Source organism: Mustela nigripes, chromosome 10 (assembly GCF_022355385.1).
Source record: "Mustela nigripes isolate SB6536 chromosome 10, MUSNIG.SB6536, whole genome shotgun sequence".
NCBI classification, from domain to species: domain Eukaryota; kingdom Metazoa; phylum Chordata; class Mammalia; order Carnivora; family Mustelidae; genus Mustela; species Mustela nigripes.
In genome coordinates this window covers 27,161,223-27,187,771 of record NC_081566.1, presented here as the reverse complement: position 1 = coordinate 27,187,771, position 26,549 = coordinate 27,161,223, and the positions used below count along the sequence as shown (strand labels likewise).

At 42.1% G+C, this 26,549-nt stretch overlaps 1 protein-coding gene across 6 annotated transcripts in view; it reads left to right on the top strand.

Moving 5' to 3' along the window:
* The window catches only part of RABGAP1L (RAB GTPase activating protein 1 like), a 769,947-nt gene that overhangs the window by 723,843 nt on the left and 19,555 nt on the right, over positions 1-26,549 (top strand). For 4 of the 6 annotated variants that reach the window (XM_059412860.1, XM_059412864.1, XM_059412867.1 and 1 more), the window contains 2 exons: positions 10,975-11,067; positions 21,764-21,874. In XM_059412860.1, coding sequence (XP_059268843.1) covers positions 10,975-11,067; positions 21,764-21,874 — 204 coding nt within the window. Of the gene's footprint in view, positions 1-10,974; positions 11,068-11,255; positions 11,563-17,559; positions 17,852-21,763; positions 21,875-26,549 lie in introns of those variants that run through there. The other 2 variants (XM_059412861.1, XM_059412868.1) reach the window with 2 other exon arrangements.

The following is a 26,549-nucleotide window of genomic DNA, read 5'->3' as shown; positions in this document are numbered from 1 at the left end:
GAATAAGAGGTTTAAAGGATTTGTTTCTAAAATTATGTAGATAGTGTTCGACAGAGAAGGATTTCATAATTCTTTTTTCTTTTTTAAGATTTTATTTCTTTATTTATTTACTTATTTTACAGAGAGAGAGAGATCACAAGTAGGCAGAGAGGCAGGCACAGAGAGAGGGGAAAACAGGCTCCCTGCGAACGTGGGGCTCTATCCCAGGACCCTGAGACCATGACCTGAGCTGAAGGCAGAGGCTTAATGTACTGAGCCACCCAGGAACCCCAGGCAGAGAAGGATTTCAAATGCAAGCCTATTTAACCCTAAACTAACCTACATCTCATACTGAAGAGAAACTCTATTGGTTAAATAATAATTTTTTTTTTTTTTTAAGATTTTATTTATTTATTTGACAGAGAGAGAGATCACAAATAGGCAGAGAGGCAGGCAGAGAAAGAGGGGGAAGTAGGCTCCCCGCTGAGCAGAGAGCCCGATGCAGGGCTCAATCCCAGGGCATTGGGATCATAACCTGAGCCGAAGGCAGAGGCTTTACCCCTCAGAGCCACCCAGGTGCCCCTGTCCTTGAAGCATATGATTTTTCCTTCTTTATCATTATCTGTCTATCTATCTATCTGTCTGTCTGTCTAAGGTAGGCTCCATGCTGGGTGTGGAGCCAGTTGAACTCATGACCCTGGTATCAGGACCTGAACTGAGATCAAGGGTCAGACTCTTCACCAACTGAGCTGCCCAGGTGCCCCAATTTTTCCCTTTTTAAAACTTGATTGTGTCCTTAAAGCCAAACCGTTTATATAATAGATTCTTAAAATATTTTTGAACATTAAAAATAGTCCTTCCTGATCTTACAAATTTATATAAAGTTTATTTATAAAGTGGTTGTTTGAAGCACAGAATGGATATTCCCTTGGAAACTAGTGATTATGTTCTCAGGCCAGTTCATTGAAACCTCTCTAGCTTGTGCCCCTCTACCTTCACGCTTGATATTGTAATTCTCTGGTTTTCAGATGGAAAATACAGTGTAGCAGAATTGCCTGAGCTTTATAACATCAGAGCTCCCTGATCATACCTTAGACCTTCCAGTTAGAATCTTGAGGTGAATATGCTGAATCCGTCCCAGCAGAAAGGGCAGGCGTACTCAAAATCCCGAGATAGGACAGAATATGGTGTGCAGAAGCAAGTAGGAAAAGCCAGTGTGGCTACAGTAGAGACCAGTGACCCCTAAACTCTTCTGATTATGCATCCCTGTCAGTAAATGTAATTTAAGCACAGACTTCCAACATATGCATATTCACTTTTTAATAAATTAATGTATACTTTACTAAGATAGGCACAGAAATAGACATTTTAAAAAGATGAGGTTAAAAAAATAGGAAGGAAGGAAGGAAATAGAACTAGAGGGGCACCTGGGAGGCTTAGTCGGTTAAGCTGTTGGCTCTTGATTTTGGCTCAGGTCATGATTTCAGCGTCCTGGGATGGAACACTGCAATGGGCTCCTTGCTCAGCAGGGTGTCTGCATCTCTCTCTCCCTCTGCCCTTGCACACACAGTGCACCCTCATTCTCTCAAATAAAATCTTAGAAAAAAAATAGAACTAAAAATTCTACTGATAGCCTTTTGCTTCTGTTTGGATCCTTTCGTGGACTTCCTGGGATGGGTGAACCTCACTTTTGCAAAATACAGGCATAGAGAGTGTGGGGGTAGGGGGAGTAGGTAGAGACCAGATCCTATAGGACCAGCAGTTAGGTCAGGTATTCCTCTCTTTATCCTAAATGCAACAGGAAGCAATTGAAAAAGTTAGGAAGAAATTACACATTTCATAATGCAAAGATAACAGGTTTGCATTTGGAAAAAAACAGCTGCCTTATGGGGAAAGTTTCTGAGTAGAACAAGGACAGATATGGGGAGACCAGTTTGGAGCTTACTGCAGTGATGAGAGGAGCTTATGGCTTGAACTTGGACAGTGTCAACAAGGTTCAAAAGAAGAAGACAAGCTAGGAGACATCTGGAGGCATGTTCTGTAGAATCTAGTGATTGATTTCATGATCCGCGGTGAGCTCAGTAGCAGTCCTGGGCCGGAAACTATAAAATAGGAGTTGTCAACATTTGGGTAGTAAAGAAATTACTCCACCTCCAAATATCACTTATTGATAGGAAAACTCAAGCAGAATACCAAGGAGTTCCATAAAAAAAAGTACACGAGATTAGATTCATAGGACTAGAGATGAAAAATTAGAAATGAATTGTGAAGCAGCTTCTATAACATGCCATGGTTTCTTAAATTTGCTACGGCATGGGGAGCAGACAGCTCATGTTAGAGTGTGGTCAAGAAAGTAGAGATTGGTATTTCAGAAGCTTCTATAGATCCTTTGATGGGCATACTACATTCCAGAGTGAGCTGTGAATGCTGGAAAGGGAGTCACATTGTATAATTACTCATTACTCGGAGTCCAGGAATCTGTCACGGGTGTGTGCACCATTAGGCTGGAGTAATTGGAAAGCCAAACGTGCTGGATGAGATGTAGCAAAGGCAGCACTGCAGACTGTATGTAGTGTGTGGATTCGGCAAGAGAATGCTGAGTAACTTGATGTCTGTAAGCCTTAGGAGTTATGTTAGTGTTCCAAGAGGTAAGTACTTTCCTTGTCCCCGCCCCCTTAAGCCATTACATTCCTTACTAGAGTACAACTTGCAGGGGTGGGGGTTGGGTGGGGGGGGTGAAATGAGTACAGGGGGTCACAAGGTGCAAACTCCCACTTAGAAAATAAGTCCTCAGGGGAAGTAACGCACAGCATGGCAAGTGTAGTTAATAATGCCGCATTGCAGGGGCACCTGGGTGGCTCAGTGGGTTAAAGCCTCTGCCTTCGGCTCGGGTCATGGTCACAGGGTCCTGGGATCGAGCCCTATATCGGGCTCTCTGCTCAGCAGGGAGCCTGCTTCCTCCTCCCTCTCTCTCTCTCTTTCTCTCTGCCTACCTGTGATCTCTATCTGTCAAACAAATAAATTAAAAAATCTTAAAAAAAAAATAATGCTGCATTGCACATTTTTTTTTTAAAGATTTTATTTATTAATTTGACAGAGAGAAATCACAAGTAGATGGAGAGGCAGCCAGAGAGAGAGAGGGAAGCAGGCTCTCCGCCAAGCAGAGAGCCCGATGCGGGACTCGATCCCAGGACTCTGAGATCATGACCTGAGCCGAAGGCAGCGGCTTAACCACTGAGTCACCCAGGCGCCCCCCGCATTGCACATTTGAAACTTCCTAACCTAAGAGTAAATCTCCCAAGTTCTCATCACGTAAAAATAATTTTTGTAACTCTATAGACGACAATATTACCTAGACTTAATGAGGTGATCATCATATCATTTAATATCTACAAATACTGAATCCATATATCATACACGTGAAACTTAGGTTTATGCCAACTATATCTCAATTTAAAAAGAATACAATTAATAATCGTTAATAGGTTCTCATGGACTCTGAAAGTTGCCCCACCCAGTCTCATGGAGCTAAGTATCCCTGACTATGCTCCCCTCCTCCTACTGCTAAAAGCTCAAGAAGTGTCAAAGTAGCTTCTCTCGCTGAACATTGGGAAGAGGATTAAGTGAGCCCTAATAGGACATGGCCCCTCTTCTTCGCTGGACTCGGTCCCAGCTCTTTCTTCCAAAGAATTGAGGCTACTTCAGTTTTGTTCGCCACTGATCCATTTTCTATCCAGATCTTGATAGGCCATTGCAGAACTGATTCTGAGCTGGAAACCCTCAGCCCCCTACAACTCCAAATCACCAAGAAATATGGTGCCAGAGTTATCTGATTAATATATTAAAATGGGATCATTTATATTCTTCCTAAGAAATTATCTGAAGTGAGGAAGAGCAATACATGATTTCTAGTACCTTTGGCTTATTAATTTTTAGGCTCTCAGACTCCTGACCATCAGGAAAATATTAAACTGATCTTGGCAGCGGTTTTTGTTTGTTTGTTTGTTTGTTTGTTTTTTAAAGTGATCTACTTTGTCAGCATTTGCATCCATTAACAAATAATTTTTGTATCTTTCATTTTTGAAATAGAGAAGCAGATTCACCAAGTTTTGAATAATAGCTCTGACAAGGGACTAGCCCCTTGTTAAAATTCAGCACAGGGGAAATTCGATTTTTTAACTGGGCAAGAAAGCTGACATAAACCAGTCATAATGAAAATCCTCCTCCCCGAGGAGCTCCTCCCCGCCTCCCAACAAATTTCTTCTTGACCTTTTATAACTGTATGCACTGATAAGCCTTTCCCCGCACTCATTAGACACATACTCGGCACCGCACCTGGATGTCAGCTTCTTGAGACGCTCTACCTTCGCGGTCCAGGCAGGAGAGCGAAGTGGTCCAAGAGGACAGAGGCTGGGGTTGGTTTGGGGGCCTGGGTCCCGCGTCTGTGCCTGTCTTTACTAGCCCCGTGACCTCGGAAAGCTACCTCTCTTCAGTCTTCTTATGTATAAAATCCGAATAATACCTCACAGAGTTGTTGAGAGGCTTAAATATGTAATTTTCTAAATTACAGCCTTAACCCTGGTAGGGAATTCTTTGACATGCAGGCTCTCTGTTTCTCTTTGTGCCAATTACTGTTGCTCCAACACAGAAGGGAAGGAAGCGGCGTGGGAGCATGTGCAGTGGGGCTGAAGCCCTCCCGTGCGGGCGGGCCTCCGCCTGTCTCTCCGGACAGCACCACGCAGAGGTTTTCTGCACAGACCCCACTCCCACTTTTTCTCGAGTGGCTACCCTTCCTGTCTCCCAACCCCTAGCGCCCTCCCCTCCATCTTTGAAAAGTCGTATGGGCATCTTCATTGTACCAATGACCAGAGGACACTACCCACATTTAACAGGTGACATTATAAATGGGCAAGGATACTAGGGGCTCAGAAGAGATGCCAGCAGGGGTTCTAATGCAACTCCAAATCATCCCACCCAAAATGCCAGTAGTACTCCCAACTTAAGAAGCACTAGTAGCTCCTAGATTCTTTTCTCTAGTTAAATTCGGAATCTACTTTTCACAGAATTGATGCACTGTTCCATAAGACCAGCATATGTCCCAAATCATGCCATATACAGCGCAGATTGCAGACCAGGTCGAAAACTCTCCACAGGTACCTTCAGCTGTGCTGTGTCATTTTCCTCTTGTCTGCGTGTAGCTTTCCCTTAGGTTAATATGATGGGTTGTTTCAGAGTTCTGTTACAGCTTTAGTTATAATCCAGAGTTTAAGATCTGTGCTGTTTTAAAAGACATCTAAACTCTTTAATGTATAAAGATCACATCTGATAATCAGGAAGCCTAACCAAATCATGTATGTAAGAGAAGAAGTATGTTTTATTAAAAATAACTGAGGCACATGACATTCAAGTATTAGTAAGGAGTACTCAGTGTCCTAAGAGTAAAAATAAGGCGATAACCCAACTAGGTATCATTAGTGAGATAAAGATTCTTAAGGCAAGTTCACCAAAAAGTAATTGATATACAACAAAAAACTATACACACATATTTTCATTCTATCAGAGTCCTATATTAAAAAAAAACTCATGCTTTAGATGAAAAGAGGGAGGGCATAGGAAAAGAAAGTTGAGCATATTCCTCAGTCTTCCTCTCCCACATCTCCGACTGAGGCCGGCATGATGGCATGGTGAACTTGGAGAGAAAGAATAAAGCAAATTAGCAGCTACTGTGCTTTCTCCTTGCCTGTTACCCAGGGTCATCGTGGAGCTTCTCCTGCCACTCCCTGAACCACCCCCCCCCCCCCCCCCCGCCGCCCCTTTCCCTGAAGTTCCTAAAGCTCTTGTCTGTATATTTCCTGGTAACAGCCTAATAGGACCCACTTTCATCAGACAGGTGAAAGTGGTGAAAATGCAGGCAGGTGACTGCATTGGTGACCAGGACAGGCATTAAGGGAGCCTCCCTAGTGATTCAGTATGACAGCCCCGTGAGTATGAGCGTCAGGGGAGTCAATGAAAAAGCCTCCTTGATTGAGTGCATGTCCTTCAAGTCCTGCTCATGAAATTGTCTTAGAAGGTCTGAATAGGCATTTTAAAAATGGAATATGATAAAATGTAGTAGAAAATATTAGAGGACATTGTGCCGATCCTTAGCAAAAACCAAGTACAGTTTAAGAAATGCCACAACTAGTTACCATTTAGTGGTAAGAGGGAGAAGCCAGGAAGGGACTGAATGAATCCACACACTGGCTGAGATGGAGTTGTTTTTATCTTCTGCTTACTGCTGTTGTGCTTGTTGGTTAACACCAGAGCTGACAGTATCCAGGTTATTTCACATTGACATAATTTGCAGTTGGTTGTAAAGTGAAGGGGGCAGAAGTTTTTTTTTTATCTTGCTTTCAGCAAAAGTATGAAGACTTTGAACTGAGTTTTGTTTGTAAACATTTGGTAATTTAATTGATAGTTATGATTTATAATATGTTATTAGGTTCGTTTCCTTTTGTTACCTCAACAAATAACTACAGATTTAGAGGCTTCGAAGAGCTTTATACATTTATTATTTGACAGTTCTATAGGTTAGAAATCTGACCAGTTTCATCAGGGCTAACATGAAGGGGTCAGCGGGCCACGCTCCTGTCTGAAGGCTCTTCTCACCTTTTCCAGCTTCTGGAGGCTCCCCACATTCACTTCCTCCCCCATCTAAAACGCCAGCAACATCGAATTTCGTTGGCTTTTCTTCAGTCGTCACATCTCCTCTGACTGAAATCTGGAGAAGTTGTCCTCTTTTATTTTTTTCCTTACATTTCATTTATTTGAGAGAAATAGAAAAGGAGAGAGAGAGAGAACACGAGAACGAGGGTGGAGGACAGGGAGAAGGAATGGGAGAAGCAGTCTCCCTGCTGAGCAGGGAGTCCAAAGAATTGGGCTCAATCCCACGACCTTGGGATCATGACCTGAGCTGAAGGCCAGTGCTTAACCCACCTGCCCCAAAGTTCTCCTCTTTTAATGACTTGTAGGATTTTGTTGGGCCCATTCAGAAAGTCCCAAGATCATTTCCTCATCTCGAGGTCCTGAATCTCAAGCACGTCTGCAGAATCCATTTTGCCATGGAAGGAAGCATATTCAGAGGTTCTGGGCATTAGGATGCAGACATCAGGGGAGGGCATTTTTTTTTGTCTGCCATAGTTGTCTGTATCGACTCTTGCTTCCAAAATATTTTTCTTGTAAAATTGTGTAAGAAAATCAGTTGATTTCAGGAAAAATCATAGAAAAATGTGTTTGGATATGGCAGAGGAAAAAAATGAAAATGGCATTCACATGACTAAAGGAATATTGGGAAATACACTTCTCTTGACAGCCCAGTACCAGAAGGGAGTACAGGCCAGGGAGACCGTGGACCCACCCATATTCCAGATATTCTGGATAATCCCAGATCACTCTGCCACTAAGGGCGTCTCACTTCAGTGTTCTCAGCCGTGTTGGGTTCACTTTTCTCATTCTGAAGACAGGGATCATACCCAACAGACAATTTCCAAAGGTCCTTCCAGCTCCAGTTTACAAATTCTAAGTAAATGGTTATGTTACGAATTTAAATGTCAGGATTAAACATATTACGAAATAATCTAAATACCGTGAAATATTCAAAACATTAAAACACTGCTTCTGTTTTAAATGCTGACTTCCTCAAATGTAGTTGTCATGTCCAAAATGTCAGGTCTTGGCTGATTATTTAAAATGATTGCTATCATACTTACTGGGGATTGTCTTGCCAGAGTTTTTCCTCTTTTGGGGTTGTTTGTTTTTAAAAATACCATTTTGAGTTGGTGAATGCTCGTTTTCAGTTGCACTTATCAAATAATTGTGGATTCTTTGAGTACATTTCCTGAATTTAGTCAAATAGGAGGTATTGGGTGAGTAGAGGTTGGACAGTGTATTAGAAGAAGCTCCCTCACCCCCAGTTAGGTAAACATTTGAAAGGATCAGTGATTCTTCAAGTACACAGTTATATTAAACATATTTAACTTAAGGGGAGACATACCTGTATTACTCTTGAGATAATAATTGGGTCAATTCTAGTGATTCTTAATGGCTTTCTGTTCTTTTAATTAAAACTACGTACTAAAGAGGTATTTTATTTCTTGCTCCACTAAGAAACATTTCAAGCTCAATATTACAGTTCCTAAAATAAAATCAGTTTTGTCCTGAAATACAGTTTTAAATACCATGACAGCCTATGTTCTTTGATTATCTCATAAATAACAGTTTCATATCAGCTCACCGTCCCCCTTCCCTCTCGCCCCCCTCACTTTGTGCCAATCACGGGTGGATGCTCAGTGTCACCCCACAGCACAAGATAAATAAGCTTGGCAGGTTTCCTAGCAACATATTGTTCTGGGAACCTGTGCTGTTTCCCTGAACAAGATGAAGCCAAACATCCTAGCATCTCAGCCAGATGGGAAAGGATTAGCGTATTGAGGGTGTTTCATGCATTTTTTTAAAAATTTCACATTGAAAGGAACCTCTTAACATAAGTAGCAAGATTGACTTTTAAAGGACCTTTTTTTACATGGAAAAAAAATTCTGTAACACTTCGAATTTTAAAAATATGGTTTTAGAAGAAATTCTCTAGAAATAAGGTTGCAGTGTATAATGCAGTCATTGCTGAATGGGTCCATTTTAGAGCCAGTAGAAAATACTCCCACACAGGACCGATGTCCAGCCTGGTGTACTGCTCAGGGCCCGCGTCCGTTGCAGGGATGCCGACCTACTTCCGGTCTGATAAATGGCTTCACAGTAGCCTCCACACAGTACTCACTTCTCCCTCGATCCTGTTCTTAGGAATGCCTTGGAAACACTTGTTCCTGCATAGCCTCTGAGACTTTTTCCCTTTGTCCTCAGCTCAGGGCTCCTTTAGTGCTAGGAACTCAAACCACTTCATCTTAAGAGTGTTTTTGGTTGGGTGCCTGGGTGGCTCAGTGGGTTAAAGCCTCTGCCTTTGGCTCAGGACATGATCTCAGGGTCCTGGGAGCGAGCCCCGCATCAGGCTTTTTGCTCAGCAGGGAGCCTGCTTCCCCTTCTCTCTCTCTGCCTGCCTCTCTGCCTACTTGTGATCTCTGTCAGGTAAATAGATAAAATTTAAAAAAAAAAAAAAAAAAAAGAGTGTTTTTGGTTTTCCGAGCAAATGACGAATACACACGGAGAAAAGACAGCTGGAAGAAACTGAGGCCCCCCTAGTAAAGTCAAGAAGAAGTAATGTTGCTCCTGTTCTGTTGTCACATGACCACGTGTATTTATTTTCCTGGTCTGTCTGATGATCGTGAGGCCCACAGGTGGGCTTTTGCACGCGGGTTCCTCCCTATGCACTGGTGAAGGTCTCTGGAGATGGTTAATGAGAAGTTACTTTCTCATGACCATGTTGGGCGGTCAGTTACGTCCTGAAAACCGTCCGTCCTTCTTGTTTCACTGGGGAGACGCCCCCTTCGGCCAGATGAGTGTTGCCATTATGTGGTTGTGGAGTGATTGCCACAGTCTCCAGTTGGGAATGAGTTTGTGAATTTCCCCGTTTTGGTGAGAAGCAGGTAATTCCAGGACCTTAGAATGCACCTGAATGGAAGAGCAGAGTCATTAGAATATGAAGGGGCATGACACATGGCATCTTTGCTTTTTATTGAACAAATTCTCTGGCCAGATTCTTATGCACATATTATGTTTTCTAAATACCAAATCTTGTCCTTGACAAGAAACAGTCTGTTCAGAGCCTCCTGTGGACCGATGACTTAGGTAGGTCTCATGACAATGGTTACTAAGCATCAACACATCTTTACCTTCAAATCCCCAAGAATCCAGCAAAATAACACATCTGTTGTCTTTTAAAAAATTAGATAAACGTTCTCCTCATTTCAAGTCACTTACTTTAGCACCTAAACATTAAATAAAGATTTTCATGTTGAAAGGAATTATATAATTTTGATTATCCAAGGAAAGCCTAGAAGTGGACTTAATCTATTAACACGGATCACTGATGATAATATGTTAATTTTATTGAATGCTTTTTAAAAAAAATTTCCAGGAAACGGGCAGTATTTTAGATACTTCGCCTGTTTATAACATTTAATTCACGTGACAGCCATTATGAAGCAGAAATTGGTTTGCCTGCCATTTTACAGATGAAGAAACTCAGGCTAAGAGAGGTTAAGTACTGATCTTCCAAGAGGTTTCATAGTTAATGAAAAGAAAAAAATAGGAGATGTTCAGACCCTGATCTGTCTAGGGCCAAATTCTTGGACCTTTATTCTGTGTTACTCTTATTAGTTTATTTTTAGAATTCTAAGATTGTGTAAATCTTTGTCTTTTTTTTTCTCCATAAAACAGTAGACTGCTGTCTTTTAAAGATGACACAATTTTGGTAAGAAATAGATGAGTCGTTTAGATGATCTATTACCCCATGCAGCACAGCGATTCTGTTGTTTTGTAGGGAGTTTCAGTGACAGTCTGTAGAATTTTCTTTCTCTGGGGTACAGTATACTGACTCTATTTAAAAATATTTTTGTTGCTAAGTTTTTTCCTTTTATAAAATAATTTTCCTTTTCAACATGGTGGAAGACTATGAATGAATTTTACTGAAAAGTAGTTAGAATTAATAGCACTGTTCAATACTTACAAGAAACAGCGTGTTGCAGCACAGCAATGGACGTTTATAAAGTTTCATGGAACATGACCACTCTCATCTGTTTACTTATTACTAATGACAGCCACTTGTCTGCAGTGACACCAGAGTGGAGTAGCTGTGACCTAGACTGTGGGGCCCACAGAGCCTACAATACACCATCTAGGCCTTGGCAGAAAAAGTTGGCAGACCCTGATCTCAGATCTAGACCTTCCCCGCGACTTGGTGTTGGGTGTACGCCCTTAGAATGCTAGAGACTTAATTGGCCACTGTATCAAAAAGTGTTTTCCCAAATCACATCCTTGTCTAACATGCTTCTCTTCTAATCCCTGTAGGTACCAACCAAGAAACTGAAGAAATATGAGAAAGAGTATCAGACGATGCGGGAGAGTCAGCTGCAGCAGGAAGACCCAATGGATAGATACAAGGTAGGGGAGGCGTGGGTCACCCATGAGAACCAAGTGCCTTCTGTACCCTGAAGGAACAGTAGTGGCCCGTTCACCCCTACCTTCCTTCTTGCTTGACTCAGACGCTCCCTGACCATGATTAATGTCCAGGTATGTTTTCATTTCAAGAAACTCTTGAGTCGCCAACCATAATATTTCTTTTCTTTCAGTTTGTATATTTGTAGGTAACTCCACCTGTTGCATTTTTACTTGGAATCTTCATAAGAAGCTGAGAGAAAGAGAGGGAAAAGGAAAGAGAGAAAGTGGCTATCAACTGCTTTCAAAAATGAAAAAACAAGGCAAGTGGCAAAGGACTGTGTTAGCTGTGCACGGTCATGGCCACAAAGACTTTTAGCAGGTGAACTGTTCCAAGCCTGGCACCAGAATGTTTCAGACTTTCCTCTTTCTGTAGCGACTGTTAAACATACAAACTCATTTGGAAGGAAAAATAAAGCCCACAAAGGTTAATGGAGCACAGTAATGGTGTTTGTTGCAACATTTATTTCCACAAATCTGAGTGACAGTGACATTTCAGTACAGTTTGCAGTTTCGGAATCAAACCTGATTTCAGTTTAATATCCTAGTTAACTGTAGTATTAAAAAAAAAAAAATGGGCCATTCACGTGAATAGATCTCTTCAGTGGTAGTTACTAATGCTGTTCCCATGATGCAGTGCTGCGAAAACACTGATTTTGAACTTATTTTTTCCAGCTGACATATTATCGTCTCCCTTGAACATGTTTTAATTCCTCAGATTCCTGCAGATGCCTAACGATTCCCTCTGTCTTCACATCAGTAACCCTGGGATTAGAGAATATTCTGTTTTCACACTGAGCACCACCAATGCTAAAATATCCTTCCAGGAAAAGTACTGAGGTGGCATTGTTCATGAAAGCCCCACAGTGGGATGACTGCTGCCCCACAGTGGGATGACTGCTGCTCTTGTAACTTGAATGGTCAGAGAAGTCACCAGGGGCGGCTGGAGTCACAGTACCTCTTCTCTCTTCTGTGGAGCAGAGTGGGACATGGCAGGAATATGCAGATTTTATAGTCGGACCTGAGTTCAAATCTTGCCTTTCCAGGAAAAAAAACCCCAAAACACAGGATTTGTTAAACACATTGCGGGGTTAATACCTAGCCCATTGTTCAGTGTGGGATAGGTATTAAAGGTACTCAGCACTGGACTAGTTATCATGCTTCTTCCTCATCTGTAAAACATGCAGGAGCTCACATATCTCCTTAAAGGGCTCCTGTGAAGATGAGGGATGTCGTGTGTGAAGCGGCTCGCACGGAGCTGCTGTTCAGTAAATGGTGGTTACTAGACCTTTGAGGCCTGCTGCCTGCCATGACCCAGGTATTATTACTAGAGTAACATCCCCCCACGTGGATCTGTTCTACCAGTCCCTTGCTTATCTTCTCATTTCTCCCAAGGGTTGCTCCTCAGTAGCCTGACAGCAATATGCCTCTCCGCTTATTTCTAGAACGGGCGAAAGAACTGATAACAAGAGCCCATGTACTGCTCTGGTAGATCCCTACTAACCCGCAAGGCACTCACAGAATAAGGTTTGAGGCTCATTTCCACCACCACCAACCCCCTCAATAAAACCAGTTTTAATGTAGCCCCTATCACATGCTGCTTTAGGAAGACTTGAAGGATAATTTAAAAATATTCTTAAGGATCCTAAATGAAGACCTCCTACTGTGTAGATAATCATTCTAATTATCTTAGTTGACATCATTACAAATAAAATCTGGGAAGAGTGCTTTGAAATAGAAGAGAAGGCAACAAAAGACTAAAATCGAACATTTAAAATCAGTCTGGGACTGAATTTGGTACTGTTTTGCATCCTTTTCACATCGAAGTAGATACGTGTGAACAGTACAGTGCATATTATTTGTTCAAGAGTACGGGGCGCCTGGGTGGCTCAGTGGGTTAAGCCGCTGCCTTCGGCTCAGGTCATGATCTCAGAGTCCTGGGATCGAGTCCCACATCGGGCTCTCTGCTCGGCGGGGAGCCTGCTTCCTCCTCTCTGCCTGCCTCTCTGCCTGCTTGTGATCTCTCTCTGTCAAATAAATAAATAAAATCTTTAAAAAAAAAAAAAAAAAAAAAAAAGAGTACTTCCCACACAGTGTGTTCACATTTTACTGTGGGATCAAAGTAGAATTAAACTTTTTTTGTTTTGTTTTGAAAACAGATACTCTTTTTAACTTACGCATATCAGATATGCTCTATAACTATTTCTTTTATCTTACTGTAATAGTTTGTCCATACATCTAGTATTTCTGTATCCTTTTAATAATGTCTAAACATTTACATTGGGAATATACGTGGTGAAGTTATAGTCCTTAAATACATTTTCAAGGTGAAAGTTGGCTTCATAGTTTCCAACCATCACCAGCCTTGTTCTTTCAGATACTCGATACCTAGTTTAAGAAACCAATTATAATGACCTTAAAGTAGGAAAGTATTCAAGAAATAGCTCTCAGCCTCTTCTAAATTTAATCCTATTAAGAATAAGATCTGTGTCCCTGGAATGAGCACATTATAATTCGTAGATCTTGGACTGGGAAATTCTTGGACTACAAATTCTTAAGAATAACTTGGGAAGATCTTTGTGGGCATCAAGTCAGAACTTAGACCAGTTCACTAACAAGCCCTCCTCCCCCGTGAAGGTCTGTACTACTTAAAATGCCATGTCTACCCCGAGCTCACTCGATGGTAAGGGAGTTAGGAAAGTTGCGTCAATTTTTTTTTTTTAAAGCCCAGAAACATCATACAATAAAATATTCTAAGAGATTTTTCAGTTTGATGCTGTTTCCCTTGGCATACAAAAAGGCCCCTTGCGTGGAAGCCAGAGGTGGGATGAAGGACCCAGCAGTGCAGAGGCAGCCCTGAGCCATCACGTTCTTGCTGTATCTATCCAAGTATGTGTTTTAATTTTGTGACAGATGCTGATATCTACGTTTTCAAGTGATGTCACTATACTTCCCTGTATCTAACACTTAAATCTCAACCACAAAGAAAGAGATGAATTATGTTGGTAAATTTTAGAACCCTAAACACAAAAACGTTCTGGAACAAGACAGTGGTGATGGTCGCACAATGTTGTGAATGTACTAAAACCACTGACTTGTACATTTTAATAAGGTGAAATTCATAATATGTGAGTTATATCTCAAAAAAAAAAAAAGAGATCCAAGCAAAATGTTTCAAGGGGAATGGCATCCAACCCACCGTCTTCTTTTCATAAATTCCAAGTCATGCAAGAGAACCCTGTGCAGAAGCCGTACTTGTGGGAGGGAGACCTTCTGTCAGATTTGGAGCTAATTAATGATTGTCAATGCTGTGTGTATTCATATTTATAGGGGAAAGGCCAATGTAAGTGGGTGACATCCATTTTCATGTATAAATATGGATGCACACAAACGTAGAACTGTATAAATTTGTGTACACACCAGGCTACCTGGTCTTGGCTTACATTTGCATTTGAAAATCAGCTCTGTAATGGCTTCCTACGGGATTTGGTGTGCTCTTTCTGCCAATCTTCTTGACTACGTTTCAAGATGCAAAAAGGAAACTTTATTGGAAGAGGAATATAGAACATTTATTCTAAGTCCCTTCTTAAGTTTGACCTGGCCAAATTGGTGTGGTAGTTTTTATCTACTTGAAACTTTGGTTTGTAAATTAATTAATTTGAAATGAAGGGAAACATAGGATAAAGACTTGTCTATAGAAATCCATCTTGGTATATTTCCATTTTCATACAAGCTCCCAGAAAACAAGCATTCAGGAATATGTGTAGCTGTTTTAGTATAAAAATTAGTAGTCAGGCCCCTAAGAAGTAGTTACCGGCCTCAGAAATTGTAATACTGTTTTCTGTTTTAAGGAGTTGAGTTGTCTCCATTTAGGGAAAGATAGTTTCTACTAATGTAATCTGTTGACAGCACCTTTTAGAGAACTGCAGCCTATCTCTACCTTTGGAAGATGGTATGCTTTTCTTATTTAATTAAGTACTTGCACAGATGTGGGGTAAACCTTCGAAAGCACAGCTAATTAATTAATTCAGTGAGTCTTCCAAAGCGCAATGAAGATTATGTTATTACCTGTTCTAGATAGGCAAATCCTAGAAAGAATCGGGAATGCTTAAACTCTCTTGAGTTCAGGACACAGATAGTATTACGCATCATTTCTAATTCAGGTATCTTATCTACATTTAGTATAATTAAATTTAGAATGTTTAACTTCTTTGGTGAGGTTAGAAGTAGTAATTCTCTTATCGAAGTGTAATTCAGGCAGGAAGAGAGTAATTCCTCTAAGTTTGCAAAAAGTTCGTCTTACACATACTAATTTTTGTAGAGCAGTTATCCCTGTATGTAATTTAAAATTAAGCTATTTAATTATACTGGGCAAAAATAATGCAAAATATTTGAAGTAAAGCTTAATTGGACTTACATTATTTGCCATTCTTCTATAGCTATAAAATAACTTAGAGCAGACATCACATTTTGTTTTTAAATTGTCAAGTGAAAGAAGTTTAAATTTTGTCAGATTACCTGGGGAGTGGGGTGGGAAGGCTTCCCCTTTTTCTTACTCTGTGGGGCCTTTCCTTCCTCAGGAAGTCAAAATAAGTGAAGCTATCTTTGAAAACTCTTTTCTACCAATGAAAATAAATTTACATATTTTTAATTTTCCTCATTACAGAAACTGTCATTGGTTTTTGGAAATATTTACATTTATGAAATAATATGCTTTTAATGAATACTGATAGTCAAGAGCATGGTTTCTATCTGCCTGTGATAACGTTGTGATAGACCTCAGAAGGCCACCACTCTTGTTGATCGTGGATAATCCAGTGAACTCACTGTTGTAAGATGGTTCAAGTTGCAGGCTAACCCCTATTGAGGATTCTTGAGCAAATTAGGAAGAAGGAGCAGGTGGCTTTTGATGATGCCTGTTCACTGAGTTTTACTTAACACTTGAGAGAGGTTTGAATGTTACACATATTAAGAATATTCTAAGTATGTTTATTGATGATCTTCAGAATTAATTCTCCAAAACTTTTATTCAATTTTTAGTCTTTTTTTTTTAAGTTTTAGTAAATTTTGCTTCCTGTGTAAGTAGCATTACTGAGAAAATTATGTCACACTGACATGTTTTGACATCATCTGTAACCCATTGCTTTTTTAAAAATTTGATTTGTATGCTAGAGCAGGGTATCTGCGAACTATGGCATGAAGGACAAATGGGCCCGCTGCCTGGTTTTGTGAATAAAGTTTTATTGGAACACAGCCACACCCATTGTTTACTTATCAGCTGTCTAGGACTGCTTTTGCACAACAGTGGCAGAGTTTGAGTAATCTCAACAAAGATCATATGCCTGCAAAGCCTAAAATACTTTGTGTCTGGCCATTTACATTTAAAGCTTGTTGACCCCAGTGCTAGGAAATAACCAAAGACTGTTTTTTAAATGCTAGGAGAACTGTAGTCTGGTTTGCCAACTGCCAGTTACTTATTACCAACAAGATTTTGTTTTTAGTTTGACATTTCAATTTTTTTAAATTTCTACCAAAAAGATCAAACTGGATACATTGGGTAAAGGAAGAGCATAAAATGTTTCAAGTATCCAGATTTTCTCTCTCAAACCTTCATTTGCAAAGAATGTAGACATTTAAACATTTAAACATTAAATCTGTAGGCATTTGCCTTTGAATGTCAAAAAAACTGTTTGCTAAAATCTGATGATGCTAATTATCAACTCTTTTTTTTTTTTTTAAAGATTTTATTTATTTATTTGACAGAGAGAAATCACAAGTAGGCAGAGAGACAGGCAGAGTGAGAGAGAGGAGGAAGCAGGCTCCCTGCTGAGCAGAGAGCCCGATGCCGGACTCGATCCCAGGACCCTGAGCGAGATCATGACCTGAGCCAAAGGCAGCGGCTTAACCACTGAGCCACCCAGGCGCCCTAATTATCAACTCTTGAAAGAATTACCCAAACGAAAGCATGGGAGAGTTGAGTGTGTTTTTGCTAATAAAATTGCACTGGGTCTTTTAGGAAAACATTTTCTCCTGACCCTTAAATGACTTTAAAACCATGTGCCAAGAATTCATTATAGTAGCAGATGACACACCCCAAATACTGAGCTAGAGTTTACGAAGCTGCCTCATTTCCCATCATTTTTTCCTGTAAGGCTTCGTTTATTTTCTTCCGAATGCCGGTTCCCGTTGCTCGGGCTTCTCATCACGGAATTAATGACGTTCACCGTCTCTTGTGCTGCTTCACCCACATTCCAGCCCTCAGACTCACAGGACAGCTGGAAGCATTCCCCTGCCCAGCAACTTCAGTCTGTTGCCCGAAAATGAACTATTTTGCAACGTTTCCGACCTTGTCATACGAGGAAGTTCCTTCCACCCGGCTGAAATAACACAGTGTAAACAACTCACACCCAAGTTGTCCATAGTCCCGCAGACAGCATCTTCCAGCCATCACACGGACTGCGAAGGGCAGGGTGCAGGGGAGGAGTTTGAATCTTAGTCTGGCTGGGTTGAGACTTGCCCACTGGCTGCCTCAAGTGTACTTTCTTCCAGCGAATGTTTGCAGACAGAGAACTTAGAGTAAATGACAGCGTTAACAAGTGTCTGCTTCTGTTATTGCCATTTCATAACTGTATTAGTAGGTGTGCAATTTCATTGGATATTCTGTTTTTTTTTTCAATTGTCTTTTGTACCTATGATTGAAAACGGTAGTTGGTCTATGACTTTTGAGGAGGTAAGTTATTTATCTGTGTATGTCTGTGATACCGGCGTCTGTCTGTCTGCAAAATGCAGTATCCTCCTCCCCAAAGTTACTAACCAAACTCTCCCGGCAGCCAGCCGTGCAGCTCTTATGCTGGGGAGGGGGGCAGGGAACTAACGAGGCAAGTTGTCATCTGCTTTTTGCTGGGATGGTGTCCGTTGTTGGAGGGTGGAGGATGGGCCGAACAGGGCAGTGTGCGTTTCCAGGGTTATGGAAGCGGGGTCTCCTGCCGTCTCTCCTCTCCGGAGAGGAGCGGGAAGCCAGCTGCCTGTGATGTTGATAGGCTCAAAGCAGCTGGGCACATCTGCTTCTGTGCACACCGTGGCACGCAGCTGCCTCTGCATGGACAGGCTGACGGGCTGACCCCCAGGCGCACTCGGGCAGGCAGCCCTTGCTGACCTTTCAGAATGAACGAAGCCCATCCACGTGGAACCTTTTTCTCCGTTCTAGTATAAAGCTTTTCCTTGCATCAGTCAGTTCCAGGGAGGGGCGGGGGAGCAGTGTGGGCTCCTTGGGAGAGGCTGGAAAAGATCACCCAGGAAGACACCTCACTTGAACCCTTGGTGAGTGTGGGCAGGTTCATTGGCAGGGACCCCTGCCCCGGTGGGTGGCGGTGCCTCGCTGGCCCGCTCAGGGGCTGGGAGGACTGCTGAGGACACCTCCCGCCCCAGGTTCAGACTTTGGAGGACGATACTGCATTTTCGGCCCCACAGCTTGCTTGCCCACATGTCTGTGAGTGCAAAGCAGAGGAGTCACACTCGCCCTGTGCTGCTTGCTGCGTACACACCCAACCGAAGCTTTTTGCTAAAGCCAAGCCGGTAGGGGCACCCCTGAGGCCATTTAGCTTTTTAGGGACGCTTAGACACTTACGGTTTCTCCCAGATCTTCCCCTGTCCCCCCTCTCCCCCCTTGGCTGCGTGTCCATAGGGAAGGGTTCCAGTTGCAACAGGCGTAGTGACGGCATGTGTCCATCAGCACTAAGCTGAGCTCCCCCCTCTGACTTATTTAACGTCACCCACCGAGGGTTGGTCTTGGATCAGGAGGGAAGGAGCCGCCTGGTGCCATCCATAACGTACTTGCAACGAAGCACTTTTCCATGTGTGACTTTGTGTGCGGGTTATCTTAACTCCCTTGTAAGCTTGTGTCACTGTCACCTGAAAAACCTGAGCTGCAACATTGTCACTTGGGTGAAATGACTGTAACATCAGCAAGCATTGAGGGGACTCTGCATCTTGAAGTCATGCAAGTACAGTTGTTGGGAGGACTCAGACCCTGACTCAGGAGTAGGGCCTGGGGTCCTGTCACCAGGGGCTCTTGGGAAGGGTCTCCTGGAGGTGAGAACAATCGCTTCTCTGCTGAGCAGCCACCTGGGTGTGCTGTGTCCCGGTGAAATGGTGCTGGGCATTGCCGCTCCTTCCTGGCAAGGAGGAAGTGGATGGGAAAAGTTTCTGGAACTTTTTTTTTTTTTTTTTTTTTTTTGTAATTCTGAGTTTTCAACAAGTAGGGAAGTTGTTTCCACAAAAAGGAGTAGTCATTAGATGTACCAGAGCAAAAGACTAAGTCTCGTGCCCCTGCTAGAATTTGGATTGCTTCAGCAAAGATGGAAAGACTTCGCCGTGAAGGCGCCGGCTGCTTTTCTGCTTGTATTTTCATGACAACTTTTATGCTACTTCTGTGGGAGGTTAGGACCTCTGTGGAGGTTAGGACTTCTGTAGAAGGAGTGGACAGACAGAACTGGATGAGTGCAATGTGCCCCTACAAATACATTCACGGTCTTTTCAGGAATATCTTGGGAAAGGATTCCTGGCAAGGCCATACTTTAGATCATATTTTGGTTAAAAATGAAGATCCAGTCTGGTTTCAGGTAGAATATGAGCTTCTAACAGGAGTGAACTTGAAAAAAATTCTCATTCTGGCATTTTATCCTTCCAATGGAATTGAAATTCTGAGTGTTTTTAAATTTTTTTAGATAACATTCTATTCTGTATTCATTGTTGAAAACTTAGAAGCATTTTTTAATGTTTTTTTTTTAAAGATTTTATTTATTTATTTGACAGGGACAGAGATCACAAGTAGGCAGAGAGGCAGGCAGAGAGAGAGGAAGGAAAGAGGCTCCCTGCTGAGCAGAGAGCCCGATGTGGGACTCGATCCCAGGACCCTGAGATCATGACCTGAGCTGAAGGCAGAGGCTTTAGCCCACTGAGCCACCCTGGTGCCCCTTGGAAGCATTTTTAAAGCACAAAGACAACAATAAAATTAATCCAGCACCTACAATTAATGTTATTTATGTTGTTACAAAAATGAGACTTTCGAGTTCCTTGTCTTTTTTTCTTTTCTATGCATTTCCTAAGCATTTCTTGGATCATTACATATTGTAACACTGCATGGAATTCTATCATGAATTTACTTAAAAGCATTTAAGAGATTTGGGACTGTTTTTATCTTCTTCAGTAGATTTCTTTTTCAGAAATGTTTGGGCATTCCCCAACTGTCCCAGTCTTCGTCTTCTAAAAGAGAAGACAGAAATTGACTCTGTTGGGTGGTTCTAATCAAAGCGCAGGTTCATCCTTCAGCTTCTCTGCTGGCCCGATTGGGGGATTCTCCACCCCATGAAAGCCTTAGGCTCTGCCCTTACCACTGGTGTCTTAGCCCTTCTTTAAGAAAAAAAAAAGAGAAAAGAAATGGGGCTTTCTTTTTTCCATATAACCAATCCCAGGTTGTTCTGTAGAAGGTAAATGTCCTTTCGCCCCATGTGATGCAATGACACGCTCTCTTCCTGGGCATAGATTTGTCTTCTGGTCGTGCACCACTGCTCTGAGTTTCTACTACCCTTGCAGAAAACACTGTTAGGAGTATAAATCTGAAAAACAGGAAGATTTCATCACATTGAAGTCTTTCCTGTCAGCTCTCTTTGAATCTCCTATAACTGTTAACAGTAGCAAAAAAAAAAAAAAAAAAAGTGCTTTTGATACTTTGGAATGAAAGACCGTGACTTGCTCTTCTGAAAATAGATGGCGCGTGTCCACAGTTCATAAAGTTTAGTTCAGGGGAGACCTTCCTCCTTCCTTCGTAAGAATGTGACTTGGCTCTTTCATCATAGGACTTTGTTTCAGATTTTTTCCTGGAAACTCAAGAGGGAAAAAAATAACTCAGTAATTTCTTTTACCAAGAGTCTTTTGAAGTTTTAAAGTTGAGAAGTTTTTCAAAGCACTCCCACAAACATTTAGAGCCATTGTCATATGGACTCTTGCTCTTACCGGTACAAACATCCGTGTTCAGAGAAGTATTTCTGCACAGTATTCTGCACCGTATTTCTACACCAAGGATGAAATGTCAGTTGATAGCAAAAGTCCAGAACCCATGTTTCTTCATTTAGTGCTAATAACTGAATATATTCAATTAATGTGAACTGTGATACAGGGAAAACAATGTGAAGAAACGTCTAGTGGTTTCCCTGCATTTGACACCACCTGCGTCGTGCAGTTTCTCTTGAGGTTAAGGGTCAGATTATTGTGCATGTTTCAAACAGAGGCTGGCCAGTGTCTGTGTTCTGGGTCTCTATGAAACGTCACAGGATTGGGGAGGTGTTGGAAATTCTGCCTTTTGTGGCACTTTTTAAATAATGCAGCCTTTACCGTGTAGCCTGTCAGGGACAGTTGTAACCGTTACCAGGTATACCGCCGCACCTGCACTGCTGGCTTAACTCACTGTTGTTTCCTGGACAGCAATCCTGCCTTCCTGTGCCACTCGCGCCTCCTCCTTCTTAACACCTTCCAAAGTTCACTCTGTTGTCGTTGCCTGTTTTCCCTCGCCAGTCCCGTTCGTTTCTGCTAGTGTGTCTGGTCACTAACGCCCCTCCCTCTGGCTGTTGCTCTTTTCCTGCAGAGGGAGAACCGGAGACTACAGGAGGCCAGCATGAGGCTGGAACAGGAGAACGATGACCTTGCCCATGAACTAGTCACCAGCAAGATTGCTCTGCGAAATGACTTGGATCAGGTAAACCTGTCGTTTGCTGGGTTGAAGTCCAACCGTGACGACCTCCTCAGGGGTGAGGATCGAGCTGCTCTCACTGAGATCCCGTCAGGGCTACCTGACGCTGAGTTGGCTGCTGGTTGGCTGAATGTACAGGCCAAGAGGTGGGAGGGGACAGCGTGAGCTAATTGGAGAGGGTGGAAGCAGCAGCCTTTGAGAAGGGTTGGGGTCCTCTCCAAACAGCATGTGTGATGCTGTTTTTTTTATAACTCTAAACTTCTTTGGTGTCTCTTCTCTTCATCTGTACTTTTCCTAAGCTGAGGGCTGCCAGTATAATTACCTGGGAATATCAGTCATCAAGACTATACCAGTGCTACGCCAGCATTGGAAGGCACTTTACTTTTTGTTCCAAGAAGAGTTCTCATCTCCAGTGAACGTGAAGACTTTATAAGAAGTATGTACATGGAGATACGGGTATTAGTGGAGAGACACACTTTGTGATGGCTGAGGGCCAAGATGCTAGGTGTGAATCCCAGCATCGCGGTCTGCTCACCGCACGACCCTGCGTGGTTCTTAACCTGCCTGTAGGTAAAATAAGGTGAAACGTGTCAACACAATGTGTTCCATACATGGTAGCTGTTTCTAGGAGGACCTTAAATTGTTCAACTTGCCTGGTTCTTTCCAGCAATACTGACAGCTTTAGGACTTCTTGTTTTCTGTCTCTGGTGTTTTAAAAGATACTTGGCAATATGGAAGGAGTCTTTGGCGGGTTTAAAATTAACTCTCTTTTCTGACTTCAGAAGTGACTGTTCCCCACCAGTGGTGTCAGGGTCAGAAAGACTGAGACTTAACACTGTTGAATCTGTTAAAAAAAAAAAAATTACCTGTACGCTAACTTCTCATTGACAATATTTCAAACACAATGTCCAGTAATAGAAATATGATTAAATGTTTAGAGAAATTTTTTTAAATGCTGAAAAATGGCCTCTGGCACTACTCCTTCCCCCCATATAAATGGCTGGTTTTGCAGCTCAAAAGTTTCGATCACAGTAAGATAGGGATTAAGCGACTATTAAGGAAAATAGTGCTAAAGGGGACAAGGGGCGGCTGAAGGAATTCACAGTGAATAGAGTTTGAAATTAAGACAGAAACTGCTTTGTGGGACACAGGATGTGGAAGGTCGAAAAGCAGCCTGGTTGGGGGTCTAGGGGTGGGGAGTGTGACCCTTCTCCCCACGAAACCATTCAGCTGGGCTGCTTGGAAGTTATTAGAAGGGGTGTGAGAGACGTGTGACTAGGAGAGAGCCAAAGAAGACAGAGGGCGTCCAGTCCATCAGGACCAGGACCAGTCTGACCTTAGCCGGTACATTTTTGTGTTAATGACATTACGCTGTTGAGTCAGTACTGTAATGAAATTTCCTGTTTTCATACAGGCTCCCCCAAAGGCCGCACATGTGATTTTGTTCTTTCAAATCTTTTATCCATTAATAGTTTTCTGAAGATGGATAACTAAATGAGAAAGAGTTTTAAGCAGGGGGACTCCGTGGAGATGTGGTGAAATTCATTAGAGAGAGAGAGTCGTAGGTTGAAAGTGGTGCAGGAAGTGTGTTTGGTGTTATCTATCAGGCCTTTAAAAGGATTAAAAAGTAATGAGATGAGATGTCTACTGACCACCTACAACACACCAAGGACTATATTCAGCAATTCTGTAAGCGTTATCTCATTTAATCTTGCTAATGACTCCACCAAGCAGGTGTTTTTTTAATCTTACATTTAATAAATGAGGAAAATGGCATATAGATTCTGACTCGGAAAGCTATTCTAACAAAAATAGAAATCTGGTCAGCGGATGTGTACAAGATGGTTTACTACTGTGTCATTCAGAAAAATAAAAAGTAGAAATAATGTATAGGTCCAATAGAAGGGGAGAATGAAAGTAAATGTCTTTTGGGAATTGTTTTTTAAAAACAATGGGAAGATAATGTTACAATATTATAAAACCTTATAAATTTCTCTGTATATAATGCTTGCATCTAAATTTCAAGGAGTTTGGCTGACAGAGGGCCATCGTGTTAGGAAAGAAGCTGAAATATACCTCAAAAGGAAAAAAGCCTACAAGGAAATCCATCAGAATACTAGTTCTAGATACTCTGGGTGATGAGAGTCAATCTAACTTTTAAATTCATCTTTTGCATTTTTTCAATTATTTTATCTTTCATAAGAAGACCTTAAATTCTTAACAGCCTTTGGGTTAGGAATAATATGCATTATACCTTATTAAAAATCAGAAAAATAATATATTATTTTAAAAAATGTTGCACCACCGAGAAAGTCCATCTTGTGGATCAGCCTGGAAAGACTGCTGCATGCATAGTCCCAAAATAACTGACTGTTGGGTATCTGGGTAGATGGCTTGTGTAGATTCTAGTTGCTAGTCCCTGAAGAAAAGATTCCTTCATTCTTTCATTTTTTCCCTCTTTCTCTTAATTTCCTTCCTTTATACCTCTTCTTTTAAAAGAGTAAGGAAGACCTGGCCCTTGCCTTTTGAAGCTTGTTATCTAGGTAAAAGGATAAAAATTGCTATTTCATGCACATCTCCAAACATCTGACTCTGCAGTTTCTGCCTGAGCGGGGCTTACTTCCCTGTCCAACAGCTGTCCGTGCCCTTTCGGTGTCCTGTCCCCCAGCCTGGCCGGAAGGGCACCCACCGCCTACGGAAAGTGCTGGCTCTGCCCACCTCCACCCCGTTCACCTCCTACTTTTCCGTTGCTACTTTTTCAAAATCACATCTCTTCATTAAAGTAGCCAGACTTGGACAAACATAAAACAAACATGAAAGCAGCTTGTATTCCAGACAAGATGTAAACAAACAAGCGCTAATTAGGTAATTAAGTACTCTTTAAAAACAAATTATCCCCCACCCTTGTCCCTTTAGTGCTGGCTTTGGGCTTCTGGGCTCTAAATTTTTCTCTTTGACACAGCCTTCTGTTTTGACAACGTGCCCTCCCTCAGGCTCAGAATAAGGACTTCTCCCGTGATTAACAATGTAAAAAGATACAATATCTCCATTTCGGTTTCTGTAGCGAGCTGCCTCAACCCTTTCTGTTCCTTTCTTGTTTGCAAGGAAGGAATAGAAGAGACACCGTTGCTCATCCTTCCGACCAGAGCGAGTTCTGTGTTAGAGCAGGGGCTCCATGTGATGAGTGGTAAAGTCTTTTGTTTTGTTTTAAATTGAACAACTGGCTTGACCAGTTTTTTGTTGGTTTATTTTTTGAGATTTTTATTTATTTATTTGACAATTAATGCTCTGCACCAAGCGGGGAGCCCGATGCGGGGCTGGATCCCAGGACCCTGGGGTCATGACCTGAGCCAAACGCAGCCAGACGCTCAGCCATCTGAGCCACCCAGGCTCCCTTGGCTTGACTAGTTCTTTGAGACATCATTTCTGAGAGAGCCTCATCCCTGCTGTGAGCGCTGAAGCTTTCGATCAGGTCATCCGTTAATTTATGATTAAATCACAGATGGCAGTGCTTTTTCCCCTCCTGTGTATGTCGTATGAACCTTAGGTAGCACTTAGAAGTCACCACATCAATAAGGCATTTAAGGGAGGGCCTGGGTGGCTCAATTGGTTAAGCATCTGTCTTTGGCTTGGGTCTTGATCCTGGGGTCCTGGGATCAAGTCCCACATGGGACTCTCTGCTTGTCAGGGAGTCCGCTTCTCCCTCTGCCTGCCACTCTAGCTGCTTACGCTGTCTCTCTTGCTCTCCCTAGTCAAATAAATAAAATCTTAAAAATATATATATATATAAAACATTATAAAATGTTGGTAAGTGCGAGACACCTGGGTGGCTTGGTCAGTTGGGCGGCTGACTCTTGATTTTGGCTCAGGTCGTGATGTCAAGGTCCTGAGACTGAGCCCCACATTGGGCTCCATGCTCAGTGCGGAGTCTGCGTCAGATTCTCTTTCTCCCTCTGCCCCTCCCCCTGCTCTTTCTCTGTCTCTCTCAAATAAATAAATAAATCTTAAAAAAAGATGTTCAGGGGCGCCTGGGTGGCTCAGTGGGTTAAGCCACTGCCTTCAGCTCAGGTCATGATCTCAGGGTCCTGGGATCGAGTCCCGCATCGGGCTCTCTGCTCAGCAGGGAGCCTGCTTCCTCCTCTCTCTCTCTCTCTGGCTGCCTCTCTGCCTACTTGTGATCTCTATCTGTCAAAAAAAAAAAAAAAAAAAGATGTTCATAAGTGATTAGAATTAATAATGACAGTGATCTTAACAAATTATGGTAAAGATTTTATAGTTTGAATTTGAAGAATATGAGTATCTATCTGTTCAGTAGTACATCCCTAGAGATTCATTTAACATGAAAGATGATTTCTAATTAAATGAGGCCTAGAAATTGGTTGTCCAAAGACCCAGAAGACTGTTCCTAGGAGAACCAAGTTTTTTCAGATGTGATCTTATCTTGATGAGCTGTAGAATCATTCTAACTCCACTGTTTAACATAGAGGAGAGACTCTGGAGGACACTTCTGGAAAATTCTGATGCTCCTCCCACATAGGACCCCCAGCAATTTCTGCAGATGTTGGAAGCACTCCTTTAGTGTTCCAAAACTATAAAGTAGAATGTCTAGGTGTGATGCACAATTTAAGAAGCTTAAATGTCCTGATAGCAGAAATTTACAAAAGGCTAAAAATTTGGGATG